Genomic DNA, 16,885 nt, shown 5'->3' on the forward strand with positions numbered 1-16,885 from the left:
ATATATACATATACGTTTTTGCCAAGAAGTATGATAGGATTATTAATGACTTTTGAGAATTGTGGGCATGAGTTTAAGGTGGAACAACAGTGATTTAAGCTTCAGCTTGTTAAAAGTGAACTCATTTCTCTATTTTTTAGAGAATGATGATAGGTGTTAAATCACCGTGGTATTTGGAATCATCTGGATAGATCAAAAGGGTGATTTAACAGTTTAAAATTTTTTTACAGTATACTGCAGTTACATGTTTTATGATTATTTGAACTGTCAAAGCAAAACTCAAAATGTTAAGAACATAATTACCATACAAACAGATGAATCAACACTTTAGTTAACCCGTTGAAGAAGGGACCAACATGAGACAGTTTTTTTTTTGTTGGCAGGGGTGTGTTGGGTGGGGGTGGTTTGCATGCAGGATCTTAGTTCTCCAGCCAAGGGTTGAACCCACGCCCTCTGCAATGGAAGTACTGAGTTTTAACCGCTGGATGGCTAGGGAAGACCCAGCCATTTTTTAAAAGATATCAGGGTTTTATGTAGTTAGTAAGAGAAGGAATGCTGAAACAAGACTATTAAATTAGAAACAAAACTGGCTAATTCCTATACTGCATTAAAATCATGACCCTTAAGGTTATCTGCTCTAGCAGACGGAAGAAAAATCAATACACCTTATTATTTTCATACAAGCCAACCTCCAATTTTACAGATACGTAAAACTGTAAAATGACTGGATTCTAATCAAGTGTAAAACTAAGTCAAACTTCCATTCCCTGAAAGAGTCAGATTGCCTTAAAACTAACTTGTTAAAAAATACTCTTAGCAAGATATTAAAAGTTCACAGAATCATCAGTACCATCTTTCTAGATTTCATTATCCTTCAATTAAAAAATAAATTTTTTTTTAAAGTTCACAGAATCATCTTTATCTTATTTACAAGTATTGGATAATTCTCCTTGAAAAGCTTATGATGAGATAGTTTAAATGTTAACTTAAAAAGGTAAGAATAATAATGTAATTTTTCAAAATCCTTTTAAGGGCTACATGAACAATAATTCTCTAAGTATGCAGTTTATGTTTAGCCATGTTTTAGAGGATTAGTAGGCTGTTTCTTCCCAGATTTGTATGTATTTTCTAAGAACAAGTACATAAAGAATAGCACAAGGATCAAACTCAGAAAATTTAACATAGGAACTGATCCACAAATTTCGTCATTTATTCTAGTCAAGTCCTTTATAAGCTATTTTCCCGACGTCCAATATTTGAGGCTGTGTGATACTTACCAAAAGAATTCTCTGATCTTTCCCATTTATATAGATAGAAAACCACCTGTGGGAATGGACCTTAAGGGCATGAAATCACGGTGGAAAGAATGTAAAATTGGATAAGGCTGAGATGGGCTTGCAAGGCACAATTCTGAATACAATGTTTTAGCTGGAACAGAGAGGAAGAGCTCTTTTTGGTGGATTGTCTGAAATATGGACTAACAATAGCAAATGCCAGGACTGCCTTGGTAGACTGCCTTGGTGTACTGCAGAGAAAGGCATCCAAGATTGAGGGATGTTGGGATGTTAAAGAGGATTTGTCATATAGACCCTGCTCTCCCACCTTGAGTGGGACCAGAGAGCACACTATTACTGTCAGTTCAGTTTATTCATCTCCCTTGGCTCTAGTCTCGTTGTAACAAAGATTTGAAACGACAGACTAACCTACAAGTAGAGCAGATGGGGTTTCTCTGCTCTTGTCTCATCCTAGCAAGGATTGGAAAACAACAGACTAATTACAGCTCAAGTAGGCAGGATTTATTAAAGAGGCAGCAGACAGTGTACCCTCAAATTTCTTGTCTCAAAAGACTAGTTACAGCTAGGCAGCAGATGGTACGCTCTCAGGACTGACCCCATAGAAGTGGCTCCCTCTTGCTTCCCTTCTTATAGGTTCTGTCTCTTCTCTCTGGAGCCCGATTGGTTCAGCCTTATGCAAAATAGGGCTTGTACCCACCACCAATCAGGGAAGGGAATGCCATGGGGCATACGCTTAAGGCCAGTCAGAGGAGGGGAGGTGTTTGGGGCATGTTTATCCCGCCAGAGGTTCTCAGTCCAGTCCTTGGCTTCCTCTTTCATAGCCTTTTTCTTTTGTTTACCCAATGAGTGGTTCTTCTAGCCACCATCTTGGACTCGTTTTTCCCTTCTAACTACCTTAACATTACCATGATCATGGACAGTGGATTTGGTAGGGGGCCGCAGCATCCCCGCGCACTCTGTAGTTGCTCTTCTCTGTAGGGCAGAAATTGCAATGGGAACCACTACCGCACAGCTGGAGTCTCTAAATGCAGTGTGAATTATGGGGTCCCAGGGGTGGCAGAGGCCAGGAGGTGGCACCTAACTGGGAAAGGTGGAAAATATTTAACGTGACCCCCACACCCCCAAAGACACCGGCATATTTTCTTTTTCCTCCAGCGTTCAGTAACACAGGCTTGTTCTTTGTATTTCTGTACTTGTTAGGGACTTCTCTTCTGGGGTGATTTTTGTGTGTGCTACAGCGACTAGCCACCTGATCTGCTCCCTTTTCTTTTCAGAGTCACCATGGGATTCTGGCTCCTCCATCTTCTATAGAAGCAGTATCTCTAGGGAACGGTTCTGAGTTCCTGTCTGATCTGACTTGAGGTACCACATGGCCCACAGATGCCTGGCAGTTTCCTCAAGGATTTGGTATTTGGTTCTCTGCTCCCTCAAAGTGCAATATTATTTGCAGTTTGCACTATTATTTGCAAAGTGCAAATAATAGAACTTAAATGAGATCATTTGAAAACAGTTGTAAGAAATAGAAACTTGAAGTGGTCCATTTTTGTTGAAATGGTGAATGGTATTGTTTCCTTAATTTCTCTTTCTGTTTTCTCATTGTTAGTGTATAGGAATGCAAGGGATTTATATGTGTTAATTTTATATCCTGCAACTTTACTATATTCGTTGATTAGCTCTAGTAATTTTCTGGTAGAGTCTTTAGGATTTTCTATGTAGAGGATCATGTCATCTGCAAACAGCGAGAGTTTCACTTCTTTTCTTATCTGGATTCCTTTTACTTCTTTTTCTGCTCTGATTGCTGTGGCCAAAACTTCCAAAACTATGTTGAATAGTAGTGGTGAGAGTGGGCACCCTTGTCTTATTCCTGATTTCAGGGGAAATGCTTTTCAATTTTTCACCATTGAGGGTAATGCTTGCTGTGGGTTTGTCATATATAGCTTTTATTATGTTGAGGTATGTTCCTTCTATTCCTGCTTTCTGGAGAGTTTTAATCATAAATGGGTGTTGAATTTTGTCAAAGGATTTCTCTGCATCTATTGAGATAATCATATGGTTTTTATCTTTCAATTTGTTAATGTGGTGTATTACATTGATTGATTTGCAGATATTAAGACAACACTGGCGCCTGGACTCTTTAGACAAAGTTGAAGCCTGGACTCTTTAGATAAAGTTGAGTTTGGACTCTTCAGATAAAGTTGAGGTTGGGGGAGGGAGATCAGACTGGATCCTAAAGAGACAGGACCCCAACTGTGGCCTGTGCCCTGGCTGTGAACTTGCCTGATGGCTTATGGATGTGATGCAGCTCATGTACCTGGAGGGTCCCTAAGTAAACAGGATGTTGGGGGAAGGGACAAACTAGCAAGAAAGTCTTTGTTGAAAAATGAGGATGTAAGTTGGGAAGGGAGAAAGAAGGATACCCTGTAAGGAAGTAATGAAACTTAGGTGACATCTGGGAAGATTATACATCCCATGGTACTCAGCCAATGAGGAACTGGGGGAGGGACCTGCGTGTTAGGAAACAAATTGCTGATTGTGACTGCCCTGAGGGTGCCTGCCTCCCAGATACCGGATGTTGCAAGACCATCATGAAAAGTGCCATTTCTGCCATGCTTTGTGTCTCTAAGTCCATCCCTTGGTTTTGGGCTGATGAGCGTGTTTCTCAGACAGTTACTTTTCTTCTTCTTCTGAACTCCCAGGTTTCCTGCCAGAAAAACACATTCGTAAGTCTCATAGTGAGGGCTCATGTCATTCATGGCACACAATGTAAAAACAGAACTTTTGTTAATTTGTGCTTTTCAGAATATCCCTGTTTAAATCCATTTTTCATTCTTAGGGGGAATTGCAGTTGAAATCATCTCTTGGAATAGAATCCCCCGTGAAAGTGGCAATGAACTCAATTTTTGCAAAGGCTTCTAAAACTATTTGTTGGAATTCTATTTAAATTTAGCTATGATTTCATCCATAAGGTCATTTCCCTTACCTGTAATTCCTAAAGAGCCACTGTGGAAATTTTCTAAATTAGCTAGTGCTGAGCATCTCAAGAAAGGGCCAATCCAGAGACCTTATCCTTGGAAATAGTAAGAAACAGTAGCATGACAAAAGAGGCTGGCTTCCAACCATCACCAGGCAGTTCTCACGTCACCTTGTTGCCAGCATTTCTCTGAGGTGCTCCACCTTCCATAACAAAACGTGAGAACACCAGGAGGTGATGATCGTGTGCAAACTGACATGATGAGCTGTTAACAGAAATGTCAAGGGGCCTCTCGTCCGTAGGTTCCACATGTCCTGTATGATGACAGGGAGAAGTGTGTTCAGCTGTAAACTAAAAACAGTTTTAGGACAATGTCTGTTGCATTCAAGTTGTACAAAAATGCATGCAGAGTTGATTTGGCAGAGAAAGCATTTGTCAAACATGTAGCGTCATCATTCATGGAGCCCAAGGTAGCACTGAACAGAAACACACCCAAGTAAATCCAACTTCGAGGAAGAACAGAGTCTCGAATGGTGTGGTGGACAGAACCACGGTCCCCAGAAATGTCCACATCCTCATCCCTCAGGGCCTGCGAACATGTCACCTCAGGTGGCAAAAGGTGTGCCGATGTGATGAAGGTAAAGACCTTGAGACAGGGAGGGTATTGTGGGCTTTTCCGGTCAGTCCAGTGTAATCACTGGACCCAGTAAGAGGGAGGCAGGAGGGCCATGATGACACGCTGCCGTCTTTGAAGATGGAAGAAGGAGCCAGGAGCCGAGGGATGCAGGTGCAGGTGGCATCCGGGGGCTGCAGGGAGATAGATCACTCGCTTCAAGGGAAGGAGATGAGTTCCCCCCTGGACGCTCCAGGAGGAAAGCAGCCCTGATGACACTTGGTGAGCCTGCAAGACCCATTCCAGACATCTGACCCCCAGAACTCTAAGATAATAACTGATGTTGTGTTAAGCCGCTGAGTTGCAGTCATTTGTTGCAGCAGCAGTAGGAATCTAGTACAGATGGCAAATCCTCAGCTAGGTGAAAAGTTCCTGCGTTCCATCTCATATTCCTCCCAGTTGGAAGTTGAAACTTTGGGTATATAGTTTAAAGAGTGCCCCAAAAGTCCAAGTATGTGTTTTATGTTTTCAGAGAGTTTTATGATTCTGTTGCCTAATGCAAAAAGGAAATTGAATTTTTAACTTATCCTTTGGGTCCTTGGAAAAACATGTGAAGTGATGCCCTTTACAACTCTTCTATACCAAAGGTATGTGCAGCTTTACAAGCAAATGATTTGCATCTTTCTTAGAACTAGCAACCCAAGCTAAATCTTGCAGAGGATAGCTCATGCTATTTTTTCCCCAAGATTTCTTGTTGGCAACTTTACTAAATCCCTTTTGCTTGGAAATTTTAGGATGGCCTATATCCTTTATTTCTAAGTTTTTTTTTTTTTCAATTATAAGAGCTATTTACAAATAGCACAGAAAAATTGTAAGTTAGATATAGGGCTCTATCAATAATTTTTTTGTTTTACTAGGGAAATTTATCAGAATCAGGAAGATAAGGAGCAAAATGGCATGAATAATTTTTAAACAAGATACAGCTTTAATGTAGGTTTCTATATACTGTGCTGGGTATTCTCATTGATTATATCATTTAACTCATTTATTCCCCACAACAACCCTAAAAGGTAGGAACTATGGTTCTATATTTTACAGAAGAGAACATTGAGGTGTAGAGAGGTTAATCAACTTGTTCAACATCACATAGTAAGTTGTAGAGTCAGGATTAAAATCCAAGTTTTATGACTTTGGGCTTCCCAGGTGGCTCAGATAGTGAAGAACCCGCCTGCCAATGCAGGAGACCTGGGTTCAATCCCTGGGTCAGAATGACCCCGTGGAAGAGGAAATGGCAACCCACTCCAGTATTCTTTCCTGGAGAATCCCATGAAGAGAGGAGCCTGGTGGGCTACAGTCCACGGGGTTGCAAAGTGTCAGAAGCAACTTAGCACGCAGAGTTCAGTCCATGACAATTTATGTTATAGCTTTTATACAACTGTGAAAGGAAAACTAATTGTTAAATGCAAACAGCATTCCCAAACAGATGAAACTAATCACATTGACTTATTTCACTAAGTATAGTTGATTTACAATGTTAGTTTCTGCTGTATAGCAAAGTCATTTACACACACACACTCACACACATATATATTCTTTCCCACTATTGTTTGTCACGGATATTGAATATAGTTCCCTGTGCTGAAAATATAGCAGGACCTTGTTATTTATCCATCCTATATGGATGGACTAGTGTGCATCTGGTAAAACCCAGACTTCCCATCCTTCCCTCCATACCCCCTCTTCCCCTCGGCAACCGCAGGTCTGTTCTCCATGTGTGAGTCTGTCTCTGTTTTGTAGATATGTGCATGTCATATTTCATATTCCACATATTTGTTGTTGTTCAGTCACTAAGTTATGTCTGACTCTCTGCAGCCCCATGGACTGCAGCACACCAGTCTCCTCTGTCCTTCACTATCTCCTGGAGTTAGCTCAAGCTCATATCCAGGGTTGGTGATGCCATCCAGCCATCTCATCCTCTGCTGCCCTCTTCTTCTTTTGCCTTCAGTATTTCCTAGCATCAGGGTCTTTTCCAATGAGTCAGCTCTTCGCATTAGGTGGCCAAAGTATGAGAGTTTCAGCATCTGTCCTTCCAATGAATATCCAGGGTTGATTTCCTTTGGGATTGACTGGTTTGATCTCCTTGGTGTTCAAGGGACTCTCAAGAGTCTTCTCCAGCATCACAATGCCAAAGCATCAATTCTTCGGCACTCAGCCTTCTTTATGGTCCAACTCTCACCTCCATACATGACTACTGGAAAAACCATAGCTTTGACTGTATGGACCTTTGTTGACAAAGTGATGTCTCTGCTTTTTCATACACTGTCTAGGTTTGTCATTGCTTTTCTTCCAAGGAGCAAGCTTCTATTTAATCTCTTGTAAAAATGAATCCAAAGTGTGGACATGGCAAATGATCAAAATAACCGATACTGGAGAAAGCCTTAGATGAATGACAGTGTAAACATACATAGAGTGGACACTCTGTGGGATTCTGTTACGGAACAGTGAGCTCGTGGAGAGGTCCGTGAGAAAAGCCAGTCACAGGGGGCATGAGACGCAGCCCCAGAGCATGGCGGCCTCACTGGCTTGGAGTTTCTCAAAGAAGCTGTGATCCCTCCACCACAGAACCTTTGCATCTTCTGTTTCTTCTTCCTAAAATGCTCTCCTCCTGACCCTTTACCTGGTTGACTGCTTCTTATTTTTGTATCTCAAATCAAAGCCCAAATCCCTGTCAGTATTTATTAAAGTTCATAGTCATGTGAGTTAATAGCAGCGGTTTGTTTGATTTCCGTCTGGCTGTGCTGGGTCTTCGTTGCTGTGAGGGCTTTTCTCTAGTTGTGGTGACTGGGGGCTACTCTGCATTGTGGTGCTCAGGCTTCTCATTGCAGGGGCTTCTCTTTTTGCAGAGCATGGGCTCCAGGGCTCCAGTAGTTGCAGCTCACTGGTTGTGGCGCAGAGGCTCCGGTTGCCCTGTGGCTTGTGAGAACTTCCCAGACCAGGGATCAAACCCGTGTCTTCCACAATGGCAGGCAGAATCTTTACCACTGAGCCACCAGGGAAGCCCAGTAGTTTTTGATTCCTATCTGTGCCCTTGGTGATAAATTCTGCAAGAACAATAAACTGTCTGCTTTTGCTGACCATGACATCTCCAGAACCTTAAAATATAAGAGAAAACTTATTATCAATTGAATGAGCCAAAGTTAACTTTTGTGTCCATAAAAAGTATTATCTTAAAACCCCTATTACAGTTCTCCTGTGTTTCTGAATCCGTGAATGAAAGTCAGATGTACTTCAAATTGATTAAACTCAATCTGACAAAATTTTCCAGGTTGATAGAGCAGATAATTCACTGTAATTAAGTCTTGAGATTAAGGTCTTTTCAGGATGGCGCACAGATGTGGAAATAGCACCTACGGGGGATACTTAGTGATAGGCGCCCTCTATTTAGACAGTAGAATCATAGCATTTTAAAGTTCAAACTGCATTTCATTACCAAACTGAGGCCCAGAGACACGACGTGACCAGCCCGAGGTCACATAATAATGAGGCCAGCACAGGACCGTTTAACCCTGTGCTCATCCTGCCCTGATAAAAAAGGAGCAGAATAACTCCCAATTTGGGTTATAAAATCAGTAGAAACTCGACGGTGGGGTGAGGAGGGGGTGTGGAAATAAGACAGGAAGGTAATCTAGTAAAAAGAAATTCTAGGTTTGGGAATGTCTGAAAATATCCAGCAGACTTGTGGGCAGAGAAGCTCAGAATAATACCAGACAGATCTTTAGGTCATTATTTCTTTCTTTGGCCACATAGCAAGCAGGATCTTAGCTCCCAGAACAGGGATCAAGCCCATGCCCCCTGCAGTAGAAGCTCAGAGTCTTAACCACTGGACCGCCAGAGAGGTCCCTCAGGCAGGTCTATAGCTTGATTCCTTCTCTGTGTAAAGAATGACTGAAGGTAAGGCATTAGTCGCTCAGTCGTGTCTGACTATTTGTGACCCCAGGGGCTGTAGTCCACCAGGCTCCTTGGTCCATGGGATGTCCCAGGCAAGAATATTGGAGTGGGTTGCCATTCCCTTCTCCAGGGGATCTTCCTGACCCAGGGATCGAACCCGGGTCTCCCACATTGCAGGCAGATTCTTTACCGACTGAGCCACCCGGGAAGCCAAAGAATGGTTAGCTGTTTAAAACAAATTTGTGTTTGTGTGTGTGTTTGCTGGTAAGAGATGATCTAGGTGGCATCACTGAGCACCCAGTGTTTAGCACAATACCTGCCACAAGGTGTTAAGTCTCTCAGTCATGTCCCACGCTTTGCTACCCCATGGACTATAGCCTGCCACGCTCTTCCAGGCAAGAATACTGAAGTGAGTTGTTGCCATTTCCTTCTCCAGGGGATCTTCCTAACCCAGGGATCAAACCTGTGTCTCCTGCATTGCAGGCAGATTCCTTACCATCTGAGCCACCAGGGAAGCCCCCTGGCACCAGGTAGCTGCTCAGAATATATCTGTCAAGTGTGAATGAATGAGTGAATAAAAGAAGGAGTAGGCAGACCATCCTCGGATTCCCCTGACACACCCATTTGCCAAAGTGTCACATCACATACTGTGGTGAGCTGATGACACTCCCCAAAAAGATATCCAGATACCCATGTCCTAACCCCTGGACCGTGTCATGTCATATGGGAAACAGAATTTTTCAGATGAGGGGTGATTAAAAGGATTTAGAGATGGGGAGGTAACTACTATCTTGAATTTTGTCTATCCTCTTAATTTTTTTAGATGTGTATCTATATACATTTTTCATTTTCCACAGTTTCAAATTACATAAAGGAGATCCAACTGTAAGTTTTATTCTGTGATGTTTTAAAACTTGCTTAACATTGAGATGTGTCACGTAGCTGTATTTCACCCATACTAACCACAGCATAATGTGACACTGTAAAGACATTCTAGTGAAAGTGAAAGTGAAGTCCCTCAGTCGTGTCCAACTCTTTGCGACCCCGTGGACTGTAGCCTACCAGGCTCCTCCGTCCATGGGATTCTCCAGGCAAGAATACTGGAGTGGGTTACCATTTCCTTCTCCAGGGGATCTTCCCAACCAGGGATCGAACCCTGGTCTCCCACATTGGAGGCAGACACTTTAACCCCTGAGCCACCAGGGAAGCCCAGAGACATTCTAGAACTTACCAATTCTTCAGGTGGTAGACACCTAGACTTTCAGCTCTCCTGAACTGTGTATGCTACTCTGAACATTCTTGTTCAAGCTTATCAGGGCAAGGATGTGTCTCACTAGGGTATGTGCCTCAGAGGAGACCTTCTGGGTCAGTGTACGAGGATCTTAACTCTTACCAGAGGTATTGTTTTCCAGAGTTCTAGAACAAAAATTCAAAATTCAGTTTCAGTGAACCAGTTTCTTCCTTTTTTCACCCCCCAGTACATATTGCTTCTGTAATTTGATATGTAATCATACTTGCCTTTAATCTCTTATGTAGAGTTACTTCATGATTAACTCTTGGATTCTAATAGTCATTTATCTGGCTGCATGGGATCTTTAGTTGTGGCATGTAAACTCTTAGATGTGGCACATGGGATCTAGTTCCCTGACCAGGGATGGAGCCCAGGCCCCCTGCATTGGGAGCATGGAGTCTTAGCCACTGGACCACCAGAGTTTGGGTTAGAATCCCTAACTCTTGGATTCATGGTCATCTTTAACTGTGCTAGTGTTTTAGAACCAGATTATGGTCTGGGAAGAGGCTACATGTTCTTGACAGAGGTGAAGGGGCCAATAGATTATATGAATAAACTCTAGAGCCAAAATGTCTGGGTTCAAAACCCAGCTCTGCCACTGACTTAGCAGCTGTGTGACCTTGGGCTGGATACTAAATCCGTGCCTCAGTTACCGCCAGTATAAACTGGGGAACGCACTAGTATTCACTTCAGAGGTGGTTGTGAGGGGTCAATAACAATGCGTGAAACACTTGGAATCATGCCAAGTATAGTAAGCATCACATAAGTGGTTGCCATCGTTGTCGTTGTTATTAATGTTGCCATTTCCATAAAGCAAACCTGTGTACAAAGTCAGACATTCTCAGCAAATAACCCTGTCTCACACTTAACAGAAATGATCAATGTCAGAACCCTCATCTTCATGTCAGCAAATGGAAAAACCTTCCTCTGTGCCTGCACTGTCCCCCCATCTGACAGTAGACCCTCCTGTCAAGACTCCTGCACTGGACTCTGGGTTCCCCCCCGCCATGTCACCAGGACACCAGTGCAGTCACTCGTCCTTTTCCCCCTACTTATCACTCACATCTCACATTGACATTTCCTAGAATCTCCCACCCTAAAATAAAAACTCCCGAGATCCCAGGTTTTCCCTCAAACTACCTTAGCCGGTCTTTAAATCATAAAAAGAACTAACTATAGACCCCTCCAAATGTTCATACTTGCTCACTACAGCCTCAGTTCCCACTCTGCCCCCTTTCCAGGAGCCATCTCGTCATCACCCCCATGCTGCTGTCACGCTGTCCCTTCCCCGTCCTCTCCTAATGGGCCTCTTGGCAACACGTGGCACACGACCACTTGCTTCCCAGAATGCTCTTTCCTTGGTTTCCTTTACACAAACCTGTCCCGAGTTTCCCTTCCATCCCCCTGACCCTCTTGCTCAGGCTGACTCTGTTTCCTTCTCTCCCAGCGCGATCTTGTCCAGTCCTGTGGGCTTCCAAAACCTTTAAAAATTACTGGTAAGTCCAAAATTATAACGCTGGCTCTGACTTCTGCACTGAGCTCCAGACTTCCATGGCACCTGTTTATTTGACATCAGCTGGATGTTTAATGACAACTGTGACATCAGTCAAGCAGTCACACGGGCTTGCTTTTGTTTTCGGACATGCCAGATTTGTCCCCACCTTAGGTCCTTCAGGTTTGCTGTCCCCCCTTTCTAGACGCTCCGCACATCCATCTCTGCATTCCTGACTGTCTGTTCAGTGGGGTCTTCACTCGGCATCCCTTTCTCAGCGGCCCTCTCTGACCATTCCATCCAAAGGAGTCCCCAGTCCCCACCCGGTTGTCTCCCTGTTCTCAGTGTCTAATTTAGAGCATTTATTATTATTATAAATCATCTTATTACTGGTTTATGTCCTTTTCCCTTGTACCTACCCCAACTCCTTCCAGGAATATGTGTCTTTAAAGTGAAAACATGTGCTAAAAGACTTAATGCCAGAAACAAAGTCTTCCCTTTCTTTCTTTTATCTGTCTGCACTGGGTCTTCGTTGCGGTATGCGGGATCTTTAGTTGCTGTGTGTGAACTCTTAGCTGCGGCATGTGGGATCTAGTTCCCTGACCAGGGGTGGAACCCGGGCCCCCTGCATGGGAAGCACAGAGTCTTAGCCACTGGACCAGGGAAGTCCCAAAGCCTTCACTTACTACAGACAGAAGGAAAGCACATTTTGCAGGTGACATGTTGATAGATAGCTTGCGGACATAAAACGATAGCACTTGTGTGCCAAGCATTCGAGGATGCCGGGGATAACATGGTGAGGAGGACAGACAAGGGGACAAGGGTCATCCTGGAAGGTCTGACATGTAGTAAGGGTTTAAGAAATAGTTGCTGAATGAATCTACTGATTGACCCATTTCAATCCAGGTAAGTTCCATCTCTGATTATGAATGGAAGATAGCAGAAACATTCTTACAATGTCTACTCTGTTATAAATTTTTGAGGAAAATACAGAAGCAATCGTAATGGATATGTTTGTGGAAGCACTGCAGGTATTCAGTAAATCAGGAAACTCAGCACTGATACACACGCGTGCTGAGCATCACTGGCAGCCTAGCAGGCCCATGGCCCTTTGTTCCCAAAAAGTCTGTAAAGGCTGTGTTTGTGTTTGGATTTCTCATTTTGCTACAATATGTAAAAGTCCTGTTTAGTCAGGCAGCTTGCTTTGGGTCTATCAGCAGAAGTGGCTTAAAAGCAAAAATGGCATTCCAGTGACTCCACCTGCAACTCCTTGACAGTGATACCCCCAGTATGAAAATAGCCATTTGAAGTAAACTCCTATTTAAAAGGCACAGAAAATATGCAAAGGACAGTGTCTGTCAAGGAAAGTTCAGATTCAAAACTAGTTCTTAAGATATGAACTCTATGAGAATCGGTTCCAAAATATTTCCAATTCATTATGTAATAAAATAGATAATGGTTTTATAGACCATGTGTAAATATATCTTCAATGTCTGGTGGCTTTCTCTCAAAAGAATAGGTTTTTAGTTTTCTTTTTAAAAACTGTGTTTATCCAGCTGCCAACTTCCTCCTCTGATTTCATTATTTTCTTTTCCCCATGGCCCTCCACACTCTCACTCCACTCAGACTCATAAATACATTGGAGAAGTCAGAAACTTAGGCAAAGTTCTTTTACTTGTTGTTAGGCTTACACAGTTCCAAAAAGTAAACATAATTAACAGAATACCTAAAAGTACCAGAGGAGGCGCCCCGGTATCAGCAGAAGGCACTGGTCATCATAACAGAGAACGCTTGACGAGGACCTTCAGGTAGAGATGCTTCACGTTCAGTCCTGTCAGAGGAACACACTGTTTGCTGAGTGTGACAATGGCAGGCATGAGTAGGAGCTGAAGGCTTTTCTCCACAGGGTCAGGCAGCCCGGCCCTCCACGTGCATTATTACAGGCGCCACGAAGGTGGCTATGACGGCGACAGTAACAGGAATCCCAGTTATGACAACAGTACTGATTCATCAGCAGTAGCTTGGCCCGACGTTTAAATCCTTCAGGTGCTTCTCATCCAACCCATCATGCTGGATCCATTCCCCAGACAGACCACAAAATCCACTTTCAGAGAAATGAATCCAGTGTGTTCAGTTATCATTGAAAACACACCAGTCCTGGTATTGGCTAGTTTGCAAAAATGGTAAATACTATTGCATTGTTTTGGAAATCCATATCAGCTGCAAGAAATATGTATTGTTAAAACACGCACCTGGGTACGTTTGGTGGCACAGCTTTAAAACCCCGTGCTTGGATATAAAAACATAATAAGCAAAATTAATAACTTTTATTTTTTTTTTTAATAATTTTTATTTTTAAAAAAGTATTTTACTATGCCAAAATTAGTTTAAGACATAGTAAAATCAAATTTTGTGCAAATACCTTTAGAAAATGGAATTATATAATTAAATGTTAAATACAGAATAAGCTTTAAAAATTAATAGTGTATTAAATTACTATATATTAAAGCTATGATGTGGAAATTAGCGCAGTTTCAAAATACTCTTTGCAGATTTCATTCCTTGAGAACCCTGGGAAGTTGCCAAATCACCATTCAGCCCTCCCTGACACTGGGGAGGTCTGTTCTGAGTCTGGAGTCATTACATAACATACAAATAAGAATAAAATACCAGGTACAATTAATTTAATATACTTGCTGAGACTTTACACAGAGCTCAGAGACTTGAATAAAATACAACGCTGTTTTTTAAATACTGAGAACACTTTTCTGGCAGCAGTCAGTATACTTTTGTGTTATAAGTAGGTCATAAAGATAGGGCTTCAGGGAGAAATAGAACACAGATGAACCTCTAAAGAAGCAGAAAACTCTCGCAGAAGACTTCTTATTCTCTTTTTATGAGGCATAAACAGAAAAACAGATAAAACATAACAACCCTGATTACAGACTCCAGGGGATTTTTTTATTGCTAGACTTTTATGATGGTTTACGAATAATCCTTAAGTCTTCCTTACTGAGTTACCAGGAAATCATTTTGATCATCAATAGTATGGTTTAAAAGTTGGCCCCATGGTAAGATCCAGGTCAAGACACCTTCTCTTCTTTATTTTATGTATAATGGTGAAGACAGTCACGTCTCTCCAGCCTCATGCCCAGCTGATACATCTGTTATAATGAAGAGTGAGGACAGGAAGGAGACTTCTGGTACCATTTATTTTTCTGTGACAGAAATAAAGCTGCTGTTTCACAGCTTGAAAAATACACAGTAATCATTGTCTATTACAAGAACTGCATAATGCCAACGCAAGTGATTTCTTTTCCCCAGAAAAGAAAAAAAATCTGTTTTCCCTTTGACTTCTTCCCCACTCCCAACTCAAAAATGAACACATCACACGTCCACCTGCAGTCAGGATGCTTCCGACGCTGTGTGTCACGCACAGATGAGCTGCGAGATGCAGGACAGGGCGAGTTTCGGCCTCCGACCCGTGCCTGCAGGCCCCGTGCTTCACAGCTCCTCTTTGAGGCCTCTTCGGCTCTGCTGCCTGGCTTGGTCTTCCTCAGCGGGCGCCAGCCACGTGAAGTAGACCTTCACGGGATCGATGTTCCAGTGCTTGTGGAAAGACACAGGAACCTGGTGAGACAGGTAGTCCTTAGGGTAATCCACGGGCCGCGCCTGCAGACAGAACAGAGAATCACACCCTCTCACTCACCGGAAACAGCCCTGCTTCAGAATAACATTTAAATGTGTGGATCGACTGCTTTCCTTCCCGAGCTGGTGTCGGTTATGGGAGTCTAACAGCAAGGAGGAGAATCCTTTCCAGGAAAATCTGCCTCTAGGCTCTTTGCTTCTGCATCTCCAGTTACTTCCTTACCCCCACAGCACAGTGCTCCAAACGCGTCTGCTTTCTGCTCCTAGGTTCCACAGCCATGCCCCTGAGAGATCAACTGTGGTACTATGAAAAGGTTTCCTCGGTAAGTCATTTAAGTTACTATTAAAACTTTTGCAGAGAGGCAGAAAAACTTACTTCCCAGATCTAAAGAAACTCTGGCCATACATGGTGTCTGTATGGCGAGGTGGGGCAAAGCTATCTGGGGGTTCCTGTTGCCTGCCTGCTGTTCTGACGTGGAATCAAGCATATGTCTTTCAGAGAAGGGAAACAGATCTCATCAGAGACAAGGACAGGTCTAGAAAAGGAAACACTAGAGAGACACATGGTTGATGGTTGGATGGCATCACTGACTCAATGGACATGAGTCTGAGCAAACTCCAGGAGATGGTGAAGGACAAGGAAGCCCGCTGTGCTACATACAGTCCATAGGGTCGCAAAGAGACATGATTTAGTGACTGAATGGTAACGGCAGTAGAGACAGAAAGCAAACCTGTGGTGTCCTGGGTCTGCAAAGGGAGTGGGGAATGGCTGCAAGTCCATTCAAGGGAAGTGTGGGAGGCGTGACTATCGGGCCATAAAACCAGGTTAGCGGTGGCCTAACTCTGGAAATCTGCTAAGATGTTTCAAGCTGCCATTCACACCATCACTGTGTGGGAATTGTGTATGGGATGTAAACCATAGCTCAGTGTAGCTGGAAAGCATCTAAAACAGTTTTAACCTCCATTTGTTGCACTGTTCACTGAGCTGTCATCTCGACAGATAAGGTTTACATTTGCCCAACTTATGTCCTCCTCCTGCAGTTTTAAGCCATCTCTCTCTCCGTGTACGGTGCCCTGTGTCGTTTCTCTTTGGTATTTGGGCCCAGAGGCTGATTATCGGAGGCAGTACAGACTTCTGAGCATCACAGATGCTGCTCTGGGTGCACTCTACTTTGGCGGTTTTGTCTTGTTCTTTTCTGTGACCTCATTTATCAGAAATGATTTGGCACACTCTAATGCTTCACTTGCATGGATGACTCTATGAGATGCAATCAATCACTTCTGGAATCTGCATCAATAGAGGCAAAGGTATTATGGATTTATTTTTTCCTGTTAAATGTAATTATATCTCCCAACAGTTCATTTTTAAGTGTGAAAAACAAGCAACAATTCTGACACATTGGTAGATTCGGCTGATTAACATTTTATTATGGATTTTTACATCTGTGTTTAAGAGAAACACTGGCCTGTAGTTTACTTTTGTGATATCCCATTTTAATTCCTTTGTTAATTTCTTAGCTGTTTTTTAAGTGATTTTTTTTTAGTGCTTGCTTCTGGGGATACAGCGTACATCTGTGACATCATAAAGTGAGTTGGGAAACATTCTTGCTGCTTCTCTAATCCAATT

General features: G+C 42.8%; 1 protein-coding gene across 1 annotated transcript in view; it reads right to left on the minus strand.

The window, feature by feature from the left end:
* Positions 1 to 13,266: 13,266 nt before the first annotated feature.
* Positions 13,267 to 16,885, minus strand: part of B3GLCT (beta 3-glucosyltransferase) — a 118,224-nt gene continuing 114,605 nt past the window's right edge. The window contains exon 16 of the mRNA XM_061133322.1: positions 13,267 to 15,282. Within this exon, the coding sequence (XP_060989305.1) occupies positions 15,115 to 15,282 (168 nt within the window). The 3' untranslated portion in view covers positions 13,267 to 15,114. The remainder of the gene's footprint in view (positions 15,283 to 16,885) is intronic.

This window comes from Dama dama, chromosome 30, assembly GCF_033118175.1.
Source record: "Dama dama isolate Ldn47 chromosome 30, ASM3311817v1, whole genome shotgun sequence".
Taxonomy (NCBI): Eukaryota; Metazoa; Chordata; class Mammalia; order Artiodactyla; family Cervidae; genus Dama; species Dama dama.